This window comes from Labrus bergylta, chromosome 15 (genome assembly GCF_963930695.1).
Source record: "Labrus bergylta chromosome 15, fLabBer1.1, whole genome shotgun sequence".
NCBI classification, from domain to species: domain Eukaryota; kingdom Metazoa; phylum Chordata; class Actinopteri; order Labriformes; family Labridae; genus Labrus; species Labrus bergylta.
The window spans coordinates 2,987,941-3,007,940 of NC_089209.1; the positions used below are offsets into that span (position 1 = coordinate 2,987,941).

The 20,000-nt window shown below is 42.2% G+C and overlaps 1 protein-coding gene and 1 long non-coding RNA gene across 2 annotated transcripts in view; one reads left to right on the forward strand and one right to left on the reverse strand.

Moving 5' to 3' along the window:
• The window catches only part of cnksr3 (cnksr family member 3), a 56,237-nt gene that overhangs the window by 20,902 nt on the left and 15,335 nt on the right, over positions 1-20,000 (forward strand). Inside the window, exons 3-13 of the mRNA XM_065964096.1 lie at positions 337-539; positions 1,435-1,522; positions 3,690-3,731; positions 5,582-5,701; positions 6,071-6,130; positions 6,378-6,446; positions 7,240-7,389; positions 8,332-8,462; positions 8,556-8,734; positions 9,281-9,364; positions 10,400-10,683. Coding sequence (XP_065820168.1) covers positions 337-539; positions 1,435-1,522; positions 3,690-3,731; positions 5,582-5,701; positions 6,071-6,130; positions 6,378-6,446; positions 7,240-7,389; positions 8,332-8,462; positions 8,556-8,734; positions 9,281-9,364; positions 10,400-10,683 — 1,410 coding nt within the window. The remainder of the gene's footprint in view (positions 1-336; positions 540-1,434; positions 1,523-3,689; positions 3,732-5,581; positions 5,702-6,070; positions 6,131-6,377; positions 6,447-7,239; positions 7,390-8,331; positions 8,463-8,555; positions 8,735-9,280; positions 9,365-10,399; positions 10,684-20,000) is intronic.
• On the reverse strand, positions 14,058-16,309 carry LOC110000432 (uncharacterized). Its single transcript, XR_010668792.1, has 4 exons — positions 16,113-16,309; positions 15,681-15,767; positions 15,564-15,592; positions 14,058-15,259 (listed from the first exon to the last, which is right to left on the reverse strand). It is a non-coding gene; the product is annotated as an uncharacterized lncRNA (long non-coding RNA).

A 20,000-nucleotide genomic window follows, 5' to 3' on the forward strand; every position in this document is an offset into this window, starting at 1 on the left:
TACAGGAGACTCTGGAGGGGAAAGTCCTGGACCTCAGACCTCACACCAGCAAGTGTCATTGCTGCTTCTTGAGTCGTCACTGATGGCCAAATAACCTAGGTCATCTTCTAATCATTGTGTGTGTGTGTGAGTGGGCGTGTCTTATCCACCAACTCTGGGATTTAGTTACCCTTTAAATGCATCTTAACAGTTGTATCTGGAATACATTGTCCATCGGCTGAGCTTCTTTCTCTTCTTTGTTTTGTTAACATCGACTCCTTAACGTGCATGATTTCTCCATATCTCTACTGCATTAATCACGTCTGAAGTCATTCCTCTTCTGTTGTGTTTGGACAGAATCACGGTGTGGAGTCTGACAACCTGAAGACTCTGGTGGGGAAGATGAGAGCGGCTCATCACAACCTGAACAGCTCGGTGTCGCAGCGCCGAAAGAACCCCATCTACAACAGCAAGATCTCCCACCAGCCCTCCAACGAGTTCCTGACCGCCGTGATGGAGCTCATCGGAGCCGCCAAGAGTCTGCTGGGCTGGCTGGACAGGTACACAAACTGTCCAACCCAGTTCAATACAACCAATGAGTCTGTAAGGTCAGGGGTCATGAAAAACAAGACGGAGCAATGTACCAGTGAAGAAAAGTGTTTGACGCTTCACTTTCTGAGTCGTCTGAGCCGAGGTCTGTGAGGAGGAAACCACGTAGCACCTTACACACAGTTATTAGCTCCTTGTTAACATGTGTGTGTCAGCTGTCGACTGTTTGAGTCCTTCAGGTTCTCTCTGCTTGTATCAGCATGAAGAACATTCCAGTTCACTGCAGCTGTTTGACACACACACACACACACACACACACACACACACACACACACACACACACACACTGACGAGTTACTGTACTGACACTAACACACACCTGATCACACTCGTGTTGTAGTCAAGTCCTCACTACCACGGCAACTAAAAGAAGTATCAGGCACCCAGTATTGGGTCATTTCTTGTTTTGATTAACAGAATCTGCAGGGAAATTCCTTCCCAATAGGCTGCTCGGTGGTGCAGTGGTTAGCGTTGTCCCCTCACAGCGAGGAGGTTCAAATCCCCGTCTGACAGGAGCCTCTCTGTGAGGAGTCTGTATGTTCTCCTCGTTCATGTGTGGGTTCTCTCCGTCTTCCTCCCACAGTCCAAAGACATGCTCGTTAGGTTACCTGCTGACTCTGAATTGTCCGTAGGTGTGAATGTGAGTGCGGCTGGTTGTCTGTCTCTATATGTCAGCCCTGTGATTGGCTGGTGAACAGCCTATTGCCCAATGACAGCCCACCGCGACCCCGATCTTGAAAAGCGGTTTAGATAACGGATGGATGGATACCTTCCCAATACCGAAACAAAGACAGCGTGTTTGTGCAATCAGTGTTGTTTTAATGCTTCAATTCTTTCTCTGTGCAGGACGCCTCTGACGAGCGCCAACGACTTCACCTCCACCAAAAGCCGAATCATCCACCTGTGTCTGGAGCTCACCTCCACCGTGCAGAAGGTGAGAGAGACTCAAACAGCCCTCATGACGCTAATCTTTCCTGTTTCAAAAAAAACATGCTCTGGAGGCCCGTGATAAACAGAAGGTCGTGAACTGTAGTCGGACTTTTCATGTTGGACTGATTGTTTTCAGGCTTTGAAGATGAGGACGATAACTTCTGTTTATGTGCTCAGAGTCCTTCAGATCGTGACTCTCTGTCAGATCTCTGTCGATGTCCCGGAACAGCAGCCTAACATCTTTGGAGTAGTTTAGAAACGTAAAGGCCTGACCCTCCAGAGAGAGAACTCATGGGACGTCCCGCCCACAGCTGCGTGCAGCACCTTTCATTAACGGGGAGGGTGATGATACAGCAGCAAGCTTTGGGATGAACTCCCCTCACTCCGACAGAAACAGGAACTTTATGTAACCGTGATTAAACCATGACGTTAAGCAGACTCGTTAAAGTCACTCCACAGTATGAGAGACACAACAAACTACATATTCCATTTCTTTGCTTTTACACCTTAATGTTTCAGTCTGATGTTTATAAATGTTTTTTGTTTTTGTAGTCATGAAACACATCTCCGCTAAATCACACTCGATGTTTTCAAGACTAGAAAGACGTTAATTAGATCTTGAATATGACGAAAACATAGATTTTTTACGTCGACTATTTTTAATCTTATTTCAAGGCGTTTACGTTTGTACAGTTTATTTTATTTGATTATTTTGACATGGGGCAGTGTAACAGATATTTAGCTTTAGCAGAGTTAGCTATGAGCTCATTTACATTTGTGATAATACAGAACTTTTATTTTTGGAGCATCTCCCATGACGAGCAGTGAAAGGTGCTTCACCTGATTAGTAAGTCAGTAACAGTGCAGAGACCCTATTGGACGGTTTAACAACCCACTCCCACTTCACTCTGAGATTTTGGCTGGCACTCAATGTGGGGGACCCTCAATACGAGCGTGCAAACAGAGGGGAAGTGTGTAGGGAGAGAGTGTAGGGATTAGTTTGAGAAAGGCCCTAACAGAGAATATTTCCCCGTTCAGGATTAATAAATCGATCTGTTATCAACACATTTATCAAGTATTGATCCTTCTGTATTTGGTAACAAGTTTAAAAGGCAAGTCATGTCCTGGTCCTTTATACAGTTTTGATAATTCAGCGCATCATGTTTAATTCTGCTTTGTGTGTTCATGTTGAAGCATCTTTGACTTAATTCATTGAGAATTATTGGAGCAGGAAAACATCCACTGGTGACTTTTGAGTTATAGTTCTCCTGCAGGTGTCAAGGTGTGCTCTGAAAACATTCATGATTTTGTTCTAATGACATCAAAAAGTCTGATTCATGATTTAAAAAAAAGCCCACTGCAGCTTTAAGGATTCCCAGTTGAAGCGTTAGCTGTGCAGTTGGACGTCTCCTGCAGCGCGTCGTCTCCCTACATGAGAGTGTTAGAGTGAGCGCAGCGTCGAAGGCGTCGTCCTGCTGCGCTGTCATGTAATCATCCTGTCAGCCCGTTTTACAGGGAGCTGTTATTTCTCCCACCGCAGGAGGAATCCTCTCCGTGTCTCTGGGAGGCGTTCGCTGTCCCTCCCTCTGGTTTCACTCTCCTGTAGGCTGTCATTTCTCAAATATTTGCTTTCCCGCTACCACACTCGGAGTTCTTCACGCAGACAGACTGCTGAGAGGGAAACGCTCTCATGAGATAGGATACGTTTAGAACTTCCCCTTCTTTTCAGACAGGACAGCTTGTTTCTGTTTCTTTACTTCTTTATATGGAGGGTCATGTTTCTATTATACTCTGTAATATTTGTCTCCCAGACTAAATGTTTCTCAGTCTATCTTACATCTTCCTGTCACCGTGTGATTATTGGGATATTTGAGTCACAGAGTTTCTGTTTTAGTGCAAAATAAATCTCTGGCATCTTTTTTAAAATAACAATATTTCTACATTTTAGAGACACCAAATGAAAAACGACTTTCCTCTCATTTTATGTTCTGGAAATAAATGACATCAAACCCTTTTTTCCCGCTTTAAACACACAAATATTTCTTAAATATCTGAACTGATAGTAGCGGTTTAAAGTAGGAGAGACTTTGTTTCATGTGCAGAGTTTCTCTTGTCTTGATCAACACACAGATGTTTGCAGATGTCAGACTTTGTGTCTCTTTTAATTGCAGGACTGTACTGTTTATGAGATTGAGGAGAAGATTCTGGAAGTGGTGAGTACTGCTTCTCCTTTTTCTTGCATGTTTGGAGACGCACTCACACACACATTTCCCTTTCCTGTCATGTCTCTAAATGTCCCGTGTAGTTCACTGTGTGAATCTGCAGGTTTGTTTATTCAGCTCAGTCAGGACCATCCTCTTCCTGTCTTAGATAAGACTTCTTGTTGGCGGCGGCGGCGTTCCCAGAGACCTGAATCAGCTGATGTTAAATCACTTTCAGTCCTCACATCGGTTTCTAATAAGACATGAAGCTTCATAAATCAGCAGAGAAAACCTCGTATCAGTAAAAACACATCCTGGTCTTATTGAAACTTTTCTGCAAACACAGCGAGGCGGACGGATGAGCCTCCCTCTCCGTGTCCTTAAAGACCCCCCCCCCCCCTCCCCCCTTCTTCTCTCTTTATTGTTTGTGCTGAATTATCCTCATGTCCATGACGCTCAGGTTTCACTCCTTCATTTCTGTACATGTCCTCTTTAGGGTTTTTTCATACTACACAAAACAAAACAAAAGGATGCACAACGAGCCTTCAGGCTAACTAAACACCTAGCTTGTAGCGAGTATGTGGTTTTGTCAGCTGGATTGTTGTCATCTACCTGCTTCCTCGGCTGGTTAGTCAGAAAGTCAACTTCAGACCCTGCTCACTACCTTTTTTAGCTTTGAGTTAGAAGCTGTGTTTGCGGTTGCTTTTCTGTATTTTTAAGCTACAACTGGTCGCATCTGTCGAGAGACTTAAAACTAGCTATTGAGATTATTTATCGGGTAGTTTTTTTTTCTATTTTACAGAATTAGGACCCTTTTTGAAACCAGAATAGTCGCCCCCTGCTGGCCATTAGAGGGAATGCACCTCAATACTGACTTCACGTTTGAAACTTACATCCACCTCTTGTACACATGTTGGGTTTTGTTGCTTTTGGTCAACAGGAAAACATTATCTTTTCCCTGAGAACAATGACGGGTCCTCTGACATTTTGAGTAAAGAAAGTTCAAGTTCCTGAAACTCCAGGGTATTTCTGGTGTCCCTAACAGTTTTCACTTCCTGTCCTGAAGCTTGTTAATCTCTTCCGTCCTCCTGCCCAACAACACTACAGTTGTCTTTGAGAAGTCGCAGCAGTGACAGATTTATAGGCCTGAGTGCTGTTAGTCACTGAGAGACTGGTCCGGTCTGTTTGTCCAGGTGACAACGAGGGAAACACTGCAGAGAAAGATAAAAGAAGCAGGAGAGCCTGAGAACAGCAACAAACCAACACCGCTGATTTGAAGCTTTAAAGACGTTTAGTTTGTTGTCATGTGACCGAGGGGAAAAAAAAACATGCTGCAAAAAAATCATCAAAATTTGCAAAGCAATCAAAAAGGAAACGCAGGGATTATCTTTAAGCAGACGGTTTCTCTTGTTTACTTGTAATTTCCTGCCCGCTCGTCGTGACCTCAGATCCCCTGCTGGGTTTCAGGGTTCAGTGTAATGATAACATGAGGCCGTGGACTGTTTGTGTAGGCCTCCGGCTCCGGGAAGATTCTCCTGTTTGTGTTCATCTGAATCAACAGCTTCTCTGCTGCAGCATGTAGAGCTGTTGGACTTCTTGTTTCTTTCCGTCCCGTGATGTCCCATTGGTCGACTTCATGCAGTTTGTTAAATTTATCCTCAAATCCTGAGACCTGGAGGCTTAAATATGAGGAAGCTCGTGACCAAGTTTCTGTGTTTACCTGCTGATAAAACAGACGAGTCTAAACCTGGTATTCTTGATTTACTGTGTCCTCATGCATCAGTGCGTTTCTAATCAGTGCTATAGAAATAGATTTGAATGAATCTGATTAACTGTTAACTGTCTTCTTGTGTGTGTTTCAGTCTCGAGCTCTGAACGGCGTCTGTGAGAAGACGGTGCAGGCGACCTCTGACCCCTCAAAGAGTGACATGTCCTGTCTGGAGGAGGTGCACATCATCAACGTGAAGCCCGGAGAGGGACTGGTGAGCTCAGTAAAATACACTATATGTTACTGCATTAAGAAAAGAATGCAGGGTACACATATAGGACACACGTCATGGTTCACATTCAGAACCGTATCAGCGGGACATCTCGGTCCGATAAGTGCAGAGCACAGTTAAAAAAGAAGAAGCCACAACTCAAGCCGACTTCCCCTCAGAAACACTAACAGGTAGTTTGTGGCTGCACCATGAACCACAATCAGCACCGAGTCTTAAACAGAAACAGATGTAGGTCCAGAGAGAAGAAAAAACCTCCAGAACCACGACTGCAGGAGGAGATTATAGAGAAAGATGTTTTATATAGAAGATGTATGTTAACGCTGAGGTTTTTAAATGTGTTCTATTTCACAGGGTATATACATCAAGTCCACCTACGACGGGCTCCACGTCATCACAGGAACAACAGAGAATGTGAGTCTGCGGCTGGTTCTTCACTTCCACATGTTCAGTCCGTCTTGAACACAATTAATCCAGTTTCAATCTCAAATAACACTTTTGGCTTCCTACGATCATGAAAACAAGATAATAAGGATTATGATTTATTCCATTATCAAGTAGCCCCATCACATGTTAATCAACGTTCAGACACGTGTGTGTTGATGCTCCGGTGTGTGTTCGTGTGTGTGTGTGTGTGTGTGTGTGTGTGTGGTCTCCTCAGTCTCCTGCAGATAAAACTCAGAGGATTCATGCTGGAGATGAAGTGGTTCAGGTCAACAGACAGACAGTGGTGAGTTAATGACCACATTTAATCCAGTTGTTATTTATTGTGTGTGATGTCATTTGATGTAGGTGTTGTTTTTCTGTCTTCTTCTTTTATGATTTATTTGTTTGTTGTTGCTGTTATGGTAATATTCTGTAAAGCATTTTGTGGCCTCGCTCTGTGAAAGGTGCCATATCAGACTGACTTATTGTTATTATTAAAAGCGGCAGTAGCTCAGTCTGTAGGGACTTGGGTTGGGAAGCGGAGGGTCGCCGGTTGAAGTCCCATCGCGGATCAAGTCTGAAAATTGGAGAGGTGCAAGTTCACTTCCTTCCACTGCAGAGGTGCCCTTGAGCGAGGCACTAAACAGCCCAACAGCTCAGAAGCGCTCGCTGTGGGCAGCCCCCCCTCACTCTGACAAGATCCTGTTTGTGCATGTGTGTGTGTGTGTGTGTGTGTGTGTGTGTGTGTGTGTGTGTAGCATGTTCAACCACAGAGTGTAAAACTGAAGTTTATCTTCTTCTTTGTCTTTTTAGAAAACTGTATTAATCAAAACCCCACTTAAATATGGATGTGTCAACAACAATGCTTCAAGGTTGACCACATTTTCTTTTTAAACCCTCTCATACAAAGAATCACAGTTTCACAGAAATGAGCTGCTGTAGCTTATTTAGCTTTTTAAGCACTTCTGCTTCCTCCCTGCTCTTCGTGGAAATCTGTCAAATGGTTTCTGGTCAGATGCTCCAAATAATCTTTAAGCAGGCCGCAGAGTTTATTAGGTGCTTCCTCAGTTACCGAGTCCTGCTCTGTGATTGGTCAGGTGGGCTGGCAGCTGAAGCACCTGGTGGAGAAGCTGAGGGCCGAGTCTGGAGGCGTGGTCATAGTGGTGAAGAAGAGGCCGTCGGGGATATCTGGTGGCTTCACAGCCGCTCCGCTGAAGAACCTGCGCTGGAGACCGCCCAGCGTACAGGTGAGCGGGCCCAGTTAAACGCTTTTGAACGTGGACTCTGCTGAAGTGCCTTTGAGCTCGGTACAGAAATCCAACACATTATGTTTTTTTGACCAGGCTGTATCATGTTTATTTTCTGCTGTAAAATGCAGATTTTGGCACTTGTGCGTCGCCTTCCCTTTTCAACAGCGGAGGTTGCTGCTTGGTTAAAACGCTCTTCAATGCCACAATTTAAAGGATGATGATTAGGAAAAGGAGTAAAGTAGCAAAAGAGAGAGAGGAGGGTGGTGCCTTTCTTTTCCATCTGGAAAACTGCTTTAAAGGTGGGATTGAGCCTGTCTCAGGACCCCTCCCCTGGGTACACATAAATCCCCCCCTCCCCCCTGGTGTGTCCTCATTCATCCGTCATCGTAGTTCCAGTGAAGCTGTTTCTGTTTGTGAGCAACCCGAGCAGAAAACACAGCAGCCACCCGGTCTGCTGCTCCTCTGAGGGGTGTGTGTGTGCGAACAATGGATCCCTTCTTTACTTTTCCAGGGGGGTGAAAAACGGACAGGAAACACTCCCAAACTTCAGGCTGTGTTGATGTCAGACATCTTTGGAAGGTGACTCATTTGGTACTCAACAATGTGACAATCATGATTTCACCAAATCACCTTGAGTGTTGACAGAGAGTCAGGATGTGTGTTAAGGGAAGATAGGTGTCTAAAATTCCTGTGAAGACCTCTGAAGGTGTGTTCAGTCTCTAATCTATCAAAACAGATCTGAAGTCAGTCTGTCTGTACCTCAGCTTCACTCCTTCACTTCAAGTTCTCTTAAACTTCTTCAGATGAGTTTTTGTAACACAGCGCTGAAGGGAACACAAGACTTCTGTTTTACCTGCTTAGGATGAAACACCTTGCTGCTGTTTTGATAAACACCATTTCCGTCTCTGTTCTGATTCCTCTTCCTCTCACCCCGCCCAGATGCCTCAGGGAGTTCCAGGTCTTATCAAATGTCCGCAGCCAGAACCATCAGACGCTCCTGTGAAGAGAGGAAAGACCACTTTGCTGGACTTGTACGTCCCTCCTCCCCCCGCAGCACCGTACAAACCACTGTGAGTACCGTCCTGATTCAGCTCATCACAGATCCTTCCCCACACTTAACCTTCATCCATCGTGAACAGTTCTCCTGTATTCTGTTCCTGAAGAGACGCCAACATGAACGTGTCGCCATGTGTCAAAATGCGACCCAAGTCTCCGAACTCGTGTCTGGACGCAGACACACGGAGACGCTCCAGTGTTACTGACAACAAGAAGACGATGTCTGTCAGCCCCCCAGCTCAAGTCAACAAAGCGGTCCCCCTCAGACAGCACTCCTCTGCTCGCTGTGAGTGCACAAACACACAAACATTTATACCTATGATGACCCCCAATAAGATCTTAAAGCGCCTGTGAGGAGATTTAAAATGGTTATGAAACAGACAAACTGATGCCTGGTTATGAGCTACAAAAGCAAACAAGATGTTCAGCAGCTGATTGAAACTGCTGCCATGGGGAAGGTATCAGATAAGACGACTCACACTTTATGCAGCAAATGTTCGCAATCTCACTGTGCAAAGAAATCAAGATCAGATTCTTTAATGTCAGAAAACACAGGACAAGATCAGCCTAGAGAAGCACACACTGCTCTGTCCACAGGGGGGCGCCAAAATCAACGCAAACCTGAAAGTTCCTCAGAAAGCCTGGAAGAATTGAAGAATTGATTTGGATTTGAGCTTAAAAAGAATCAAATTTAACATCAGAATACCCCCGTTAAATTCTAAAGATGAGACAGATCAAACTTCAGGGGTCGCTGAGCCTGCTCGAGTTCTTCCTCTTAATGAATCATGATACTGATCTTCATGCTTTGTTGTTGTGTGTGGATGCTTTGCAGGTAAACCCCGACCCGTCTCCATGCCTGTAGAGATTTCAGGAGTGTCCGACTTTTCCTCCAAACCCGGTGTGAAGGGACGTAAAGGTGAGCTCCTCCTGTCAAACAGTGAATGTATTCTAATGTTATCGGTGACGGCCGCCTGTCTGCCTCATTAACATCCTCAGACAAACCGCAGAAAAGGAGGGCCGCGTGCTTTGAATTCTTACCGCGTCGATTATTAACCCCGAGAGCTGCTGCTGCATGGACACAGCTGATTACTTCACCTCGAGGAAAGCACCGTGTCCTCGGCTTAGAAGACAGACTGTTAGAGGAGTTTAACATTAACAAACACACAATAAGAGTTTTACCCTGATGCTTAAAGTGAGAAGGTCAGAATTGGCTTCACATAAACCTGCAGCGTCTTTTACAAGGTTTTAATGAATTTGCACAACCATACTTTTATGTTCTGCGCCGTTTCATTTCTTTCACTTTTTGTAAAAATTGTTTGTCTATCATCAGACAGCCTGTGCTAACAGCATCGACACAAGTGAACGTCAGCGACAAAACCAGCTTGATCTATCGTCTCACGCACCGTTTTAACCCCGACCCCTGTTTCTATCTATTTCTATTTTCCTCTCTGTCGCTCGCGTGTCATGGACGAGGAAGCTGAGAGAGAGAAGGGGATATCCACATCCTTGATTGAAATCGTCTTACCACAGAAGAAAAGCTTAATCCATCTCCCTGCGAGATGTTTATTGACGATTCCTCTGAGTGTGTAGTGATTTGAGTCATCAGCAATAACTCGCTGTTGATGATATATAAATTCAAAATAATGAGAGAAAGTTGAGAAAAGGCACAGAAAACAGTGATAAATAAACTATGCTTAACTTTGACTGAACAAAGTTAAGCATAACTGGAGCTACAGCCCCCTCTAGTGGCAGGCGGCTGCATTACAGCTTAGACGCAACATTAAACCGGCATTGTGGGCGATAACGTACCTTATTAAAAATGTGAATAATTTGTTTAATTGGCTGATAATTCTGGTGTTGAGAAGCGAGAGTCACCTGGCTAATGGCTCACATCTCCACTCTCGTACATTACTTTTTCACTCTTTATCGTTCCGCCTTTCGTCCTCTTCAGGTAACAGCGTTCTGCACAGATATCTGAGTAACGAGGGGATCAGCACCATCACGGAGGAGGAGCCGTGTTACCCTCTGCCGTACCGAGGACACCCGTCTGTCCGCGGCGTCGACCACATCAGAGGCAGCCAGTGCTTCGTTAACGCCGACCTGCACAACAGCGCCACCATCCCTTACCAGGAAGCAGCGTCCAAAAAGTCCTCGCCCTCCAGCTCTGCTGCTGTAAACAAACAGTCCACGTCGCTGCTCGGAGGTTTGCTGGCTCGTCTCAGGCTGCTCAGCCACTGACGGAGGCTGATCGTGGTTTCAAATCTCTCATCCGGCTCCATCAGGGGGGAAGGAGTTTTTTTATTCTGAACTTCATGACGTTGACTGGAAAAAATTTTCTGTGAGTTTAAGGCCTTGAAGAACTAAAGATTTTAGTTTGGCAAATACTTAAAAAAACTGAAAAACTGGAGATCACAGAAAACAACGTCTGGACTGAATCAAAGATCTGATGGTGGAAGATTTTCTACAAAAAAAACTATTCTGTGTCCATATTTACCATGCCAGATTTCTCTTACTCAGGACTTTCTGGGGTTCAGTTATCACCACAAACTTCAAACCAGAAAGTCCACGGTCATCCTTCAAAGTTGAATTTCAATGCAGACCTCTGACAGCTGTTTACTCAAAAGTTAACCCTTTAAAGGTGAATGCTTTAAGGACCAGTGTGTAAAATATAGGGGGTCTATTGGCTGAAATGTAAAATAAGGTTTTAGATCAAGTGTTTTTGACATGAAAATAAGTAATGTTGTGGTTTTGTTACTTTGCTTGATTCTTTTGGGCCACTGTAGAAACATGGTGGATTGCAGAAATGAAGAAATCCTTCCAAACACTGGCTCTAGTGGCGACCTTTAGCTTTACAAGTTTTCAGTCACTGCAGGCCGTCCCACAAACTTGTGAAGGGGAGGGTGTTACCATGTCGTTGCTGACTCTGGATGCTTGAAGTCCCTCACGCTGCACCTTTAAGCGCCTCATGAAAACCTTCATCCTCTGTGAAGCCTCTGGGATTTCTCTCTCTCAGTGTTTTGAAAAACATTTCTTCCACATGCATCAATCACTGGATTAGAGTTAAAAATATCTTTCAATACTTCTGTCAAAGCAAACACACATCTCAAATGTTCAGCCTTAGAGCCTTAAAGACACTGGAGAAGAATTTATCAGCTGAAACCTCGACGTCTTGAACCGACTCTCTCTGGAACATTTGGACTTTTTCTCTTTGCTGCTGAAGAGTACGAGTAGGAAATCCAATAGTCGTTAAATTATTCACTGAAGTATCAATACATCTATAACGGCTCACCAGTGGCTCTCAGCTGGTCGAGCCCCAGAGCCAACCACCCACTCCTCAATGACAACTTTATTTCAACCAATCAGATTTCTTTAATGAAACATGGTGCAGTTTGGACCTCAGACGCTACATTAATCTGACCCATGACCCACTTTTGGATCCAGATCCACCACTTAAGAACCACTTTTCTTATATGTATAAAGTTATTTTTGATGCTTTGCTCAATGGACATTTCAATTACAAAGTTTTAACAAACTTATCCTTTATACAGAAAGATTAACTTGAGGGGGAAAAAAACATCGGATAACATTTAACTTTCAGCTTGTGTTGAGACGAGCATTTGTTTTATTTGTGCTTTAACCATTTTAAGCCTTTTAATCGTTCAAAAAAAGTGTTCAAATAACCTTAAATCTCAGCTGAAGGCCGTCTGAATCTGCTGAAAATGAAGCTGGTTTTTGTTTTCGACAATTTTTTTTCTCATTTTTATATAAAAAAAAGACATTAAGCAGAATCAGAATCATTTAAATCCAAACCATCCAAAAACGCTCGACATCAAAATTCAGCATTGAGCAAAAAACTCAAAGCTCAGTGTTTTTGTCATCTGAAAATAATGAAGCGTTTCTAAACTTCACTGCTGCAATGTTTCTCTTAAACTCAGGAGCTCTTAGTGCCTCTCATCTCAAGAATCATTACTAGAGGTTAGTGTGTGTGATTCTTTGTACATATGTTTATAGATTGTTTTTATCACCGCAGACCAAATTATTCATTTATCACAGAAAGGATTTTTCTTTTCAGAGTTCAAAAGCAAATCAAAGCAAATCCGAATACAAGAGGTCAACGTGGTTACTGAGTATTTTTAAACCTTTTGAAGTCTTGATACGACATTATATTATATTAACTTGTTTTTAAAGTGCAGATACTAAATACTCTAAACAAGTAATACATATAGTGATACATAATTGTGAGTTTACCAACAAGATTTCATTTGAAAAACAATATAAGAAGACAGTCAAATAAAAATTTGGTGGAAATAAAAAAGGATATAATCCAACTCCACTGGTGGAGAGAACATTTCAGGAATTTTGCTCATATTCTTTCTTTAAAGGCTTAGTATGCGACTTCCAGAGCAGCCTTTTAGACCAAAACAAACGCTCTTTGGCCCCTCCTCCTTCATCCCTCAGCTCTCCCTTCCCCTCCTATTTCCACTCTTCCCCCGCCCCTCTCTTCCTGATTTGAAAGCGAGTATCTGAGAGACGGAGAGTAGCAGACAAGTTCTGATAAACATGCGGGCCATAGAAAGGTGTATCTTTGGTGAGGAAAATCTGTTGGTTCTCCTTCAGTTGTACTCTTGCGATGACGTCTCACCATCATGCCCGCTGCCACAGCGTCCCTGAGTTGGCTGTGCAATCTCTCCTCACCCACATGAAGGCAGAAATAATGACCAGAGAGGGAGGGGTTCACAGGAAAACAAAAACCATGTATGCAAAACGTTTAAAACCCCATGCTGTACTTTGAAGGCTTTACCTTAAATATCCTTTGGCAGAGTTGTCCGTTGGAAGCTGCTCAACATTTCAGGTAAATAACTGATCGTAAATATTTCAGGTGTGGCATACTGCACTGTACTTAAAACGCCAGTGGTCCCTCTGAATGTTCTCTGAAGAACGCCTGAGTGTTTGAGGTTTCTTGTTGAACCGTTGTGGAAAAACTCTGTGAAGGAGTTCCTCAGGGAAGCGTTCTGGATCCTCTGATGTTTTGATAATCTTTTCTAAAGAGTGTTTCTGATTCATGTTAGGTGCCTTTATACTAACAGAACATTATGAAGACGCTTTGAAAGCTTGTATGAAAGACTAACAGAGTGTAATGGATACTGTAAATATCACAGAGATGACCTCCTGTATCCTTTGCTGGATTGAATTATGGAAATTGATGAGAGCATTTCTTTTACATTTCAAAAGTTAGATTGTTGTTTACTGAACATGACATTGATATAAGAGTGAGACAGGATTTCTTACCTTTGGATGTTCCTGTTTGTAAAGGTTTTGTTGTTGTTGCCAAATGACATGCATCATATTCTGAGTCTCAGTATTCTGAAGTATTTTATAACAATCACTGATTTCTATCTTCACATGTGTATATGAATCCAAAGCTATGCAGTAAGATGTCTTTGAGATGCTCTGTAACTTGTACAAAATTTAGAAATAAAGTGCAATTTATTTTAAAAGATTTTTATTCCTTTGTTCAGAGACAGGACAGTGGATAGAGTCAGAAATAAGGAGGAGAGAGAGTGGGTAATGACTTGCGGTAAGGAGCCACAGGTCAGATTCAAGCCTGGTGGATTATAGCCTCCGTACATGGGGCGCACAAACTAACCACGAGGCTACTGTTGCCCTTTTGTTAGGTTTATGCATCTTTATTTTCACCCAGTTAAAATTTTCCAGATTTTGGTTGAAACTGTCTTTAGGTCCTGACAGAAATTAATAACTCATGTGCTCTGAAAAAGGAACGAAGAAAATCTGTCATCTGAAGCAGTTGTAAGCCTGTAAAAACTTCAACCAATGTCTGCCACACAAATGCTGAGCCAACGTTAACTTGATAATTAATTTACATCTGTGATGCCTGACCTCAGGACACAACTAACAAAAAAATCAAGAGCAAAATGACATCATGAGGTCAGTTTCATCTAAACACATGTCAACAACGTTGACTCAAATATGAACACAATCCTTCTACTGCTACATCAATACTTCAGCACATTTTAAACACAATCTGTACCTTAATAATGATAACAAACTCGTGCTATAGATTAAAAACAAGAGTATAAAACAACAGGTAAGAGGAAGTTAAACTGACAGAAGGCTCTTTGAATGAGGAAGGGTTGAAGTCGTTTTTTTCAATGGGCGATGGTCCCCTCTGGTGGTCGGGGAGTGAATTACAAAGCCATGGGCTATTTTACCCAAAGGAAGCACAGCATCAAATGTGGTTAAAACGTTTTAACATGTAAAGTCTTTTCTATGCAGGAAGCAGGATGGTTTACTTGTGTGCTTCTGTAAAAAGAGTCTCATATTAGGTCACATTTAATTCAAAAGTTCATGCTTTGTTCAGCTCCATAATAAATCGATGACAGTGACACCTATCATGCAAAAATAATGTTGTCAAATTTAAATAAGCTAACACATGTGTATATAACATCTATTTACATTAATTTTAGTTTCTGACAAGGTGGTCATTTATTCTTAACTGCAGAGAGAAGCCATTATTTTTTACATTTCTGTGCATTTTCTGGTCATTTACATTGAATCTTTGTGTTTAGGCAAATTCTTGTTCGAATGGAAAACTGAGATTTTCAATCCAACAGAGAAGTTCACAGATAGAGAGAGGCTTTCCTTCATGTAGAGGAGAGACTACAAGAACTCATAGAAACTTCAGTTGTTGATCTATGTAGTCTGACAGAGACAGAAGATTTGGTCATTCCTCTGCAGGAGATCTGACGTTTTCATAGTTCACAGCATCATCATCTTCATGGCTTCCATTCACCTGCAAAAAACAACAGACACAATCAACCCAACACTCTGAAAAAGATAATTTTACAATTCCAATTCCTATTCTCACAAGGACTCGACTACTTTGTTGGCCTTTTTATCCACCTCCTAAAATCAGCTGAGCAGTAAACCCGTCTCCACATTACACTTTTTTTCTGAGTGTCTTTTTGTTTTGTTTTTAGATCACATTCTCTTTGCTCCGTGTCTGATTGGGAAATAAACAATCTGAAATATAAAACATGCAGTAAGCCAGGTGGACACGGGGCCTAACATCACAAACACTGGTTAGAAGAACTCACCATGTTTTCATCCATATGTGTTTGTTTTCCTGAAGAAGAAACAAGAGACAGAGTCGACTTTTGCTGTGTGTTCATAAAAATGTCTTGTTCATGAGTTTAATCTGTGAAGGTTCTCACCTTTCATTTTTGCCCATATGCTGACCGTCACAACAGTTAGTATGAGAGCTGACAAAACCACAGACACAACGATCAACCTCCATTGGGCTGCAAAGAGAACAAAGACAAATTACACTTCTACTGAAGAGAAAATAAATCTGCTACACAATGAAATGGTCATTTGTCATGTATGCATGGAGATGTCCTTTTGAATGTGTATCGTCTTTGCCTGTATTGTGGTAATATGTCTGATTGTTTATTGTATTTCTACTATCTCCTCTTGTCAACATTATGGACAAGTTAGTGACTGTATGGAAAATGTTTCACACATCTGTCTTTGTTGTTAGAAAAAATAAAAAAACTGTATTTATTTTACAGTACTATACTGTTTACTGTGATTCCTTACAGTACTATACTGTTTACTGTGATTCCTTACAGTACTATACTTTTTACCATGATAACTGACTCCAGATTCGGTTGTTGTTTTGTTGTTTTCAGTCGGTCTTGTTGATTTGAATGTTGCTGTTGCCGATTCTGTAGTGACCTCACCTGAACAGATATACACACTTTAATAAACTTTTACATATAAATTATGTTTGAAGATTAAAGTTCAAATAGTTCAAAGTTACTTTATTGAGTAAATATTTAATTTCATTTTTCACAAGCAAAGTGCAGCATTAGTTTCTCAATCATTACAATAAGAGTTATCTAAATTTATTATAATACAGATCTTACCTGGATTCTCATCTGAGGGCTGAAGTTTGAAGGGAAACAGTTGCCCTCTATCACCAACACTACACTCCAGTGACTTATATCTTGCTTTGTAGATTTCATGATAAGTCGGAACGGTCACAGAGGCAGTGCAGGGAGAGTCTGATGTCCTCCCACTTTGATTATGTTCTTCAACATCTACACCATCAAACAGCCACTTCACTGTTTGTCTACACCCGTCAAACGTCGACACAGAGCAGTTAAATGTCACCTCATCACCGTTCATCTGCTCAGTCACTGGTGAGGATGGAGATATGAGCGATAACACAATTGAAACCAAACTTCAACAGAGTAATGGTTAATTTAGTCATGTTTCAAATGATTGTTTTAAAAAGAGAGCTGAAAAACTTTTGAATGTAAATACTCACTGGAAATAACAGACAGATACACTGGAGCATCTGGAGCTGCTATTCTGTCTGATTTGTACTGTTGACAGACAAAATAACCAGCATCCTCCTCTGTGACCTTCTTTATAACCAGAGCACAGTTCACTCCCACACTCAGTCTGTCTGATTTAAATCCAGTGTTTTCAGCAATCTGCCCGAGTTTAATCAGCTCTACTGCTGCTTTTGTTGATCTACTGGTCCAGGTCCATGTAGTACTGTCACAGTCACTCTGATCTTCTATCACGTTTCTACAAGCCAATGTGACATCATCTCCAACTCTGACATTGTAGAGGGGAGACAGTCCAGTTACTGCTGCTGAGATAAGAGAAAAGATTCAAATATAAAGAGAAATACAAATCTGACTTTTTAATGTCATCATGGGGACAATCTGAGGTTCATGTGGGGAAGAAGTTTACTTTGTTTAAGAGTTCACCAAGCATGATGTTTGCCCCGTTAGAAAGCAAATAGACTTAGAGTCTTTGAAAACGTTGTCTTCTGTTAAAACTGTTCATGTGTTATGTTTCCTTAATTGTAAATTGAAGCATCATTAACAAAACTAAATACATTTTAATTCATCCATTGTCCCTCATCACATGCGTCTTTATTTTCATAAAGAGAAATGTACTTCCTCTATTCTGTAAAGAGTCACTTCCTCTTAGTGACTTCTTAATAAACACATACACAGAGGCGCTGCTTGTCAACGGGCAAGGCAGGCAACTGAAAAACTTCAAACAACAGCAGCCTCATTACCTGCTTAGCATCTCATCACAACTGGGAAAGCCACAGTTTGTCAATGTAAATCACTGAAGGAAAATGAAGAGTATTGATCTGTCTGGAAGTGAAAAACAAAGAGGAAGAGCGTCAGGACATTGGTAGATATAAAAGTGGTTGTAGGGGCCCTCAATTAATTTTCGCCTAGGGCCCTAACCGAGTCTAGAATCACCACTTCACATTCTGGCAGCAAACATCTGCTTTAAATGGTAAATGGACTTGAGCTTGTTTAGTTCTTTTTTAGTCTTCTGACTACTCAACACCGCAGGTCACACCTACACATTCATACACTGATGACAGAGGATGCTGTGTTCGGTGATGTTGCTGCAGGAGCTGGGAATCAAACCCCCAAGCTTCCTGTTGAGAGACGACCAACTCTACAAACTGCGCCACAACCGCCCCAACCTCTTCCTCCTCTTATCAGATCAGAAGTTCTCACACCAAATTCCTAAAATAAAAGTATACTACTGGCATAAATACAGTGAGAAGAAATACAACTTTTATGTAATCAAATAACAGCTAATTTGGTGCAAATGACTTCATGTATTAAGTTAGTAAAGTTCCTTTGACCCCTCCTCCTGACACGTATGCTGCATCGATAAATTACATAAAGTATTTTAAATTATACTGATGAAGATATTCTTTGTTTGTTATATTTGTACGTGATAGTTTTCTTACCTGTCGGCTGATGCACCGCTACAAGAATTAAATGAATTTGAATCCACTTGAACTCGTCCATCGTGATTCTCAGTCTGTCTTCTTCTGTCTTCACGCTCACAACTGTATGAGATCATGAAGTTGTGTTTTTTTTAAGAGATGCTGCATCTACTTATTTTGGTTAGTATGACGTCATTTCCTCAAAGTGGCATAACACTAACACAATCTTCACTTCTTTAACTTCCTCAGTCAACATCTTCCTTCAAGAAGGGAGACGTGAGTTAGCTGAAAAGTCAAACTCCTCACCCAAGAGAATTCAACTCTTGATGTCCGAGATGGGAAAAAACTACGACAGGATGATATGTGATTAGTCTCAGATCTGTTGGTTCCTCATTTTATCTTTAAAGATTTATTTTTGGGCCTTTTTACACCTTTATTGTAGAGATAGGACAGTGGACAGAGTCGGAACCCAGGGACAGAGAGAGGGGAACAACATGTGGGAAAGGAGCCACAGGCCAGACTCGAACCCAGGGCGCCCGCCCGAAAGACCACAACCCCCACACACGGGGCGCGCGCACCAACCACCGCCCCACCAGCGCCCCTACTCACTCACTGAAGGTTTCACTAATTATAGCCAGATAAAAACACAACACGAGGGTCCCAGGGACAGACATTCAACACAACTTTTAACACTGATCCACTTGTACAGTGTTTCTGAACATATATCTGAGTAACCTGAGAGTCTAGTGACACACAAAATGTGAAATAAACCCATCCAGTCCTTTGTTTATGGTCTGCATAAGTCTTAAAACACAGAGAAAAATGCTCTGTTTCAAATGTGCTCTCCTTGTGATGTCACAGTGGGATTCAGGTAAAAAAAAAAAAAAAGCACCCTCTCCTCCTGTGTTGTCTTTGGCGACCACTTTTTTCCCAGGGGACCGGCTGACGAGTTGTCATGGAAACTGAAAGCTGAACTCGTGTCGGCACACCCCGGGGAATAGAGGGGAGAGGTGGGGGCTCCTTGCATTTAAAGAGACACACACACCAAAACAGAGCGTTCTGAGAGAGTTGGTTTTGGATTTGATTTCCATCTTTCTTCTGTTCATTCACTTGTTAAATGATAAAAATAAACTCATACCACTTCTATTTGTGAAAGCAGTCTTACTTTACAACCTGCCTAAAACTTTTGCACAGTACTGTACATGTACATTTTTTCAGCCACCATGTTGTAAGTCAGACGTGTGAAGCTGTTGTTTACTGTGAATCACTTAGAGGCAGCTAAGCTCAGGAAACTCAAATGTCTCTGTAAATCAACTCCAAATGAAACAAGACTGTTGTCAGATCAAGATGCAGCTGCAGATTCTTCTTTACAGTGAAATTGGAGGAAGTTTAGATGTCGGAGCGTCTCTGAGCAGATGGGTCAAAGAACATGTGAAACAGGAAGGATGGTGTGGGTATTCGTTCGCATGTGCGAGTGTGATTTTGACTCTGTGGTCTGGGGCGATGTATAAACTCACACAGAGATACTCGAGTTCCTCCACTGCTGAGTGAAAAGACAACAGCGCGCCGGACGTTCAGACTGCAGGTAACGAGAAAGGCCTTTTTAAAACTTCTCTTTGTTCATTGTCTTAAAACAACATGTTGCTTTAGTGTGCAGTGCAGGGAGTTTGTAACGCCATTTAAAGGATGAGACCAAAACGTGTAACGTTAATGTTTAGATGTTGGTAGATAGGATCTCTTTTTCTGCTGGCTGCAG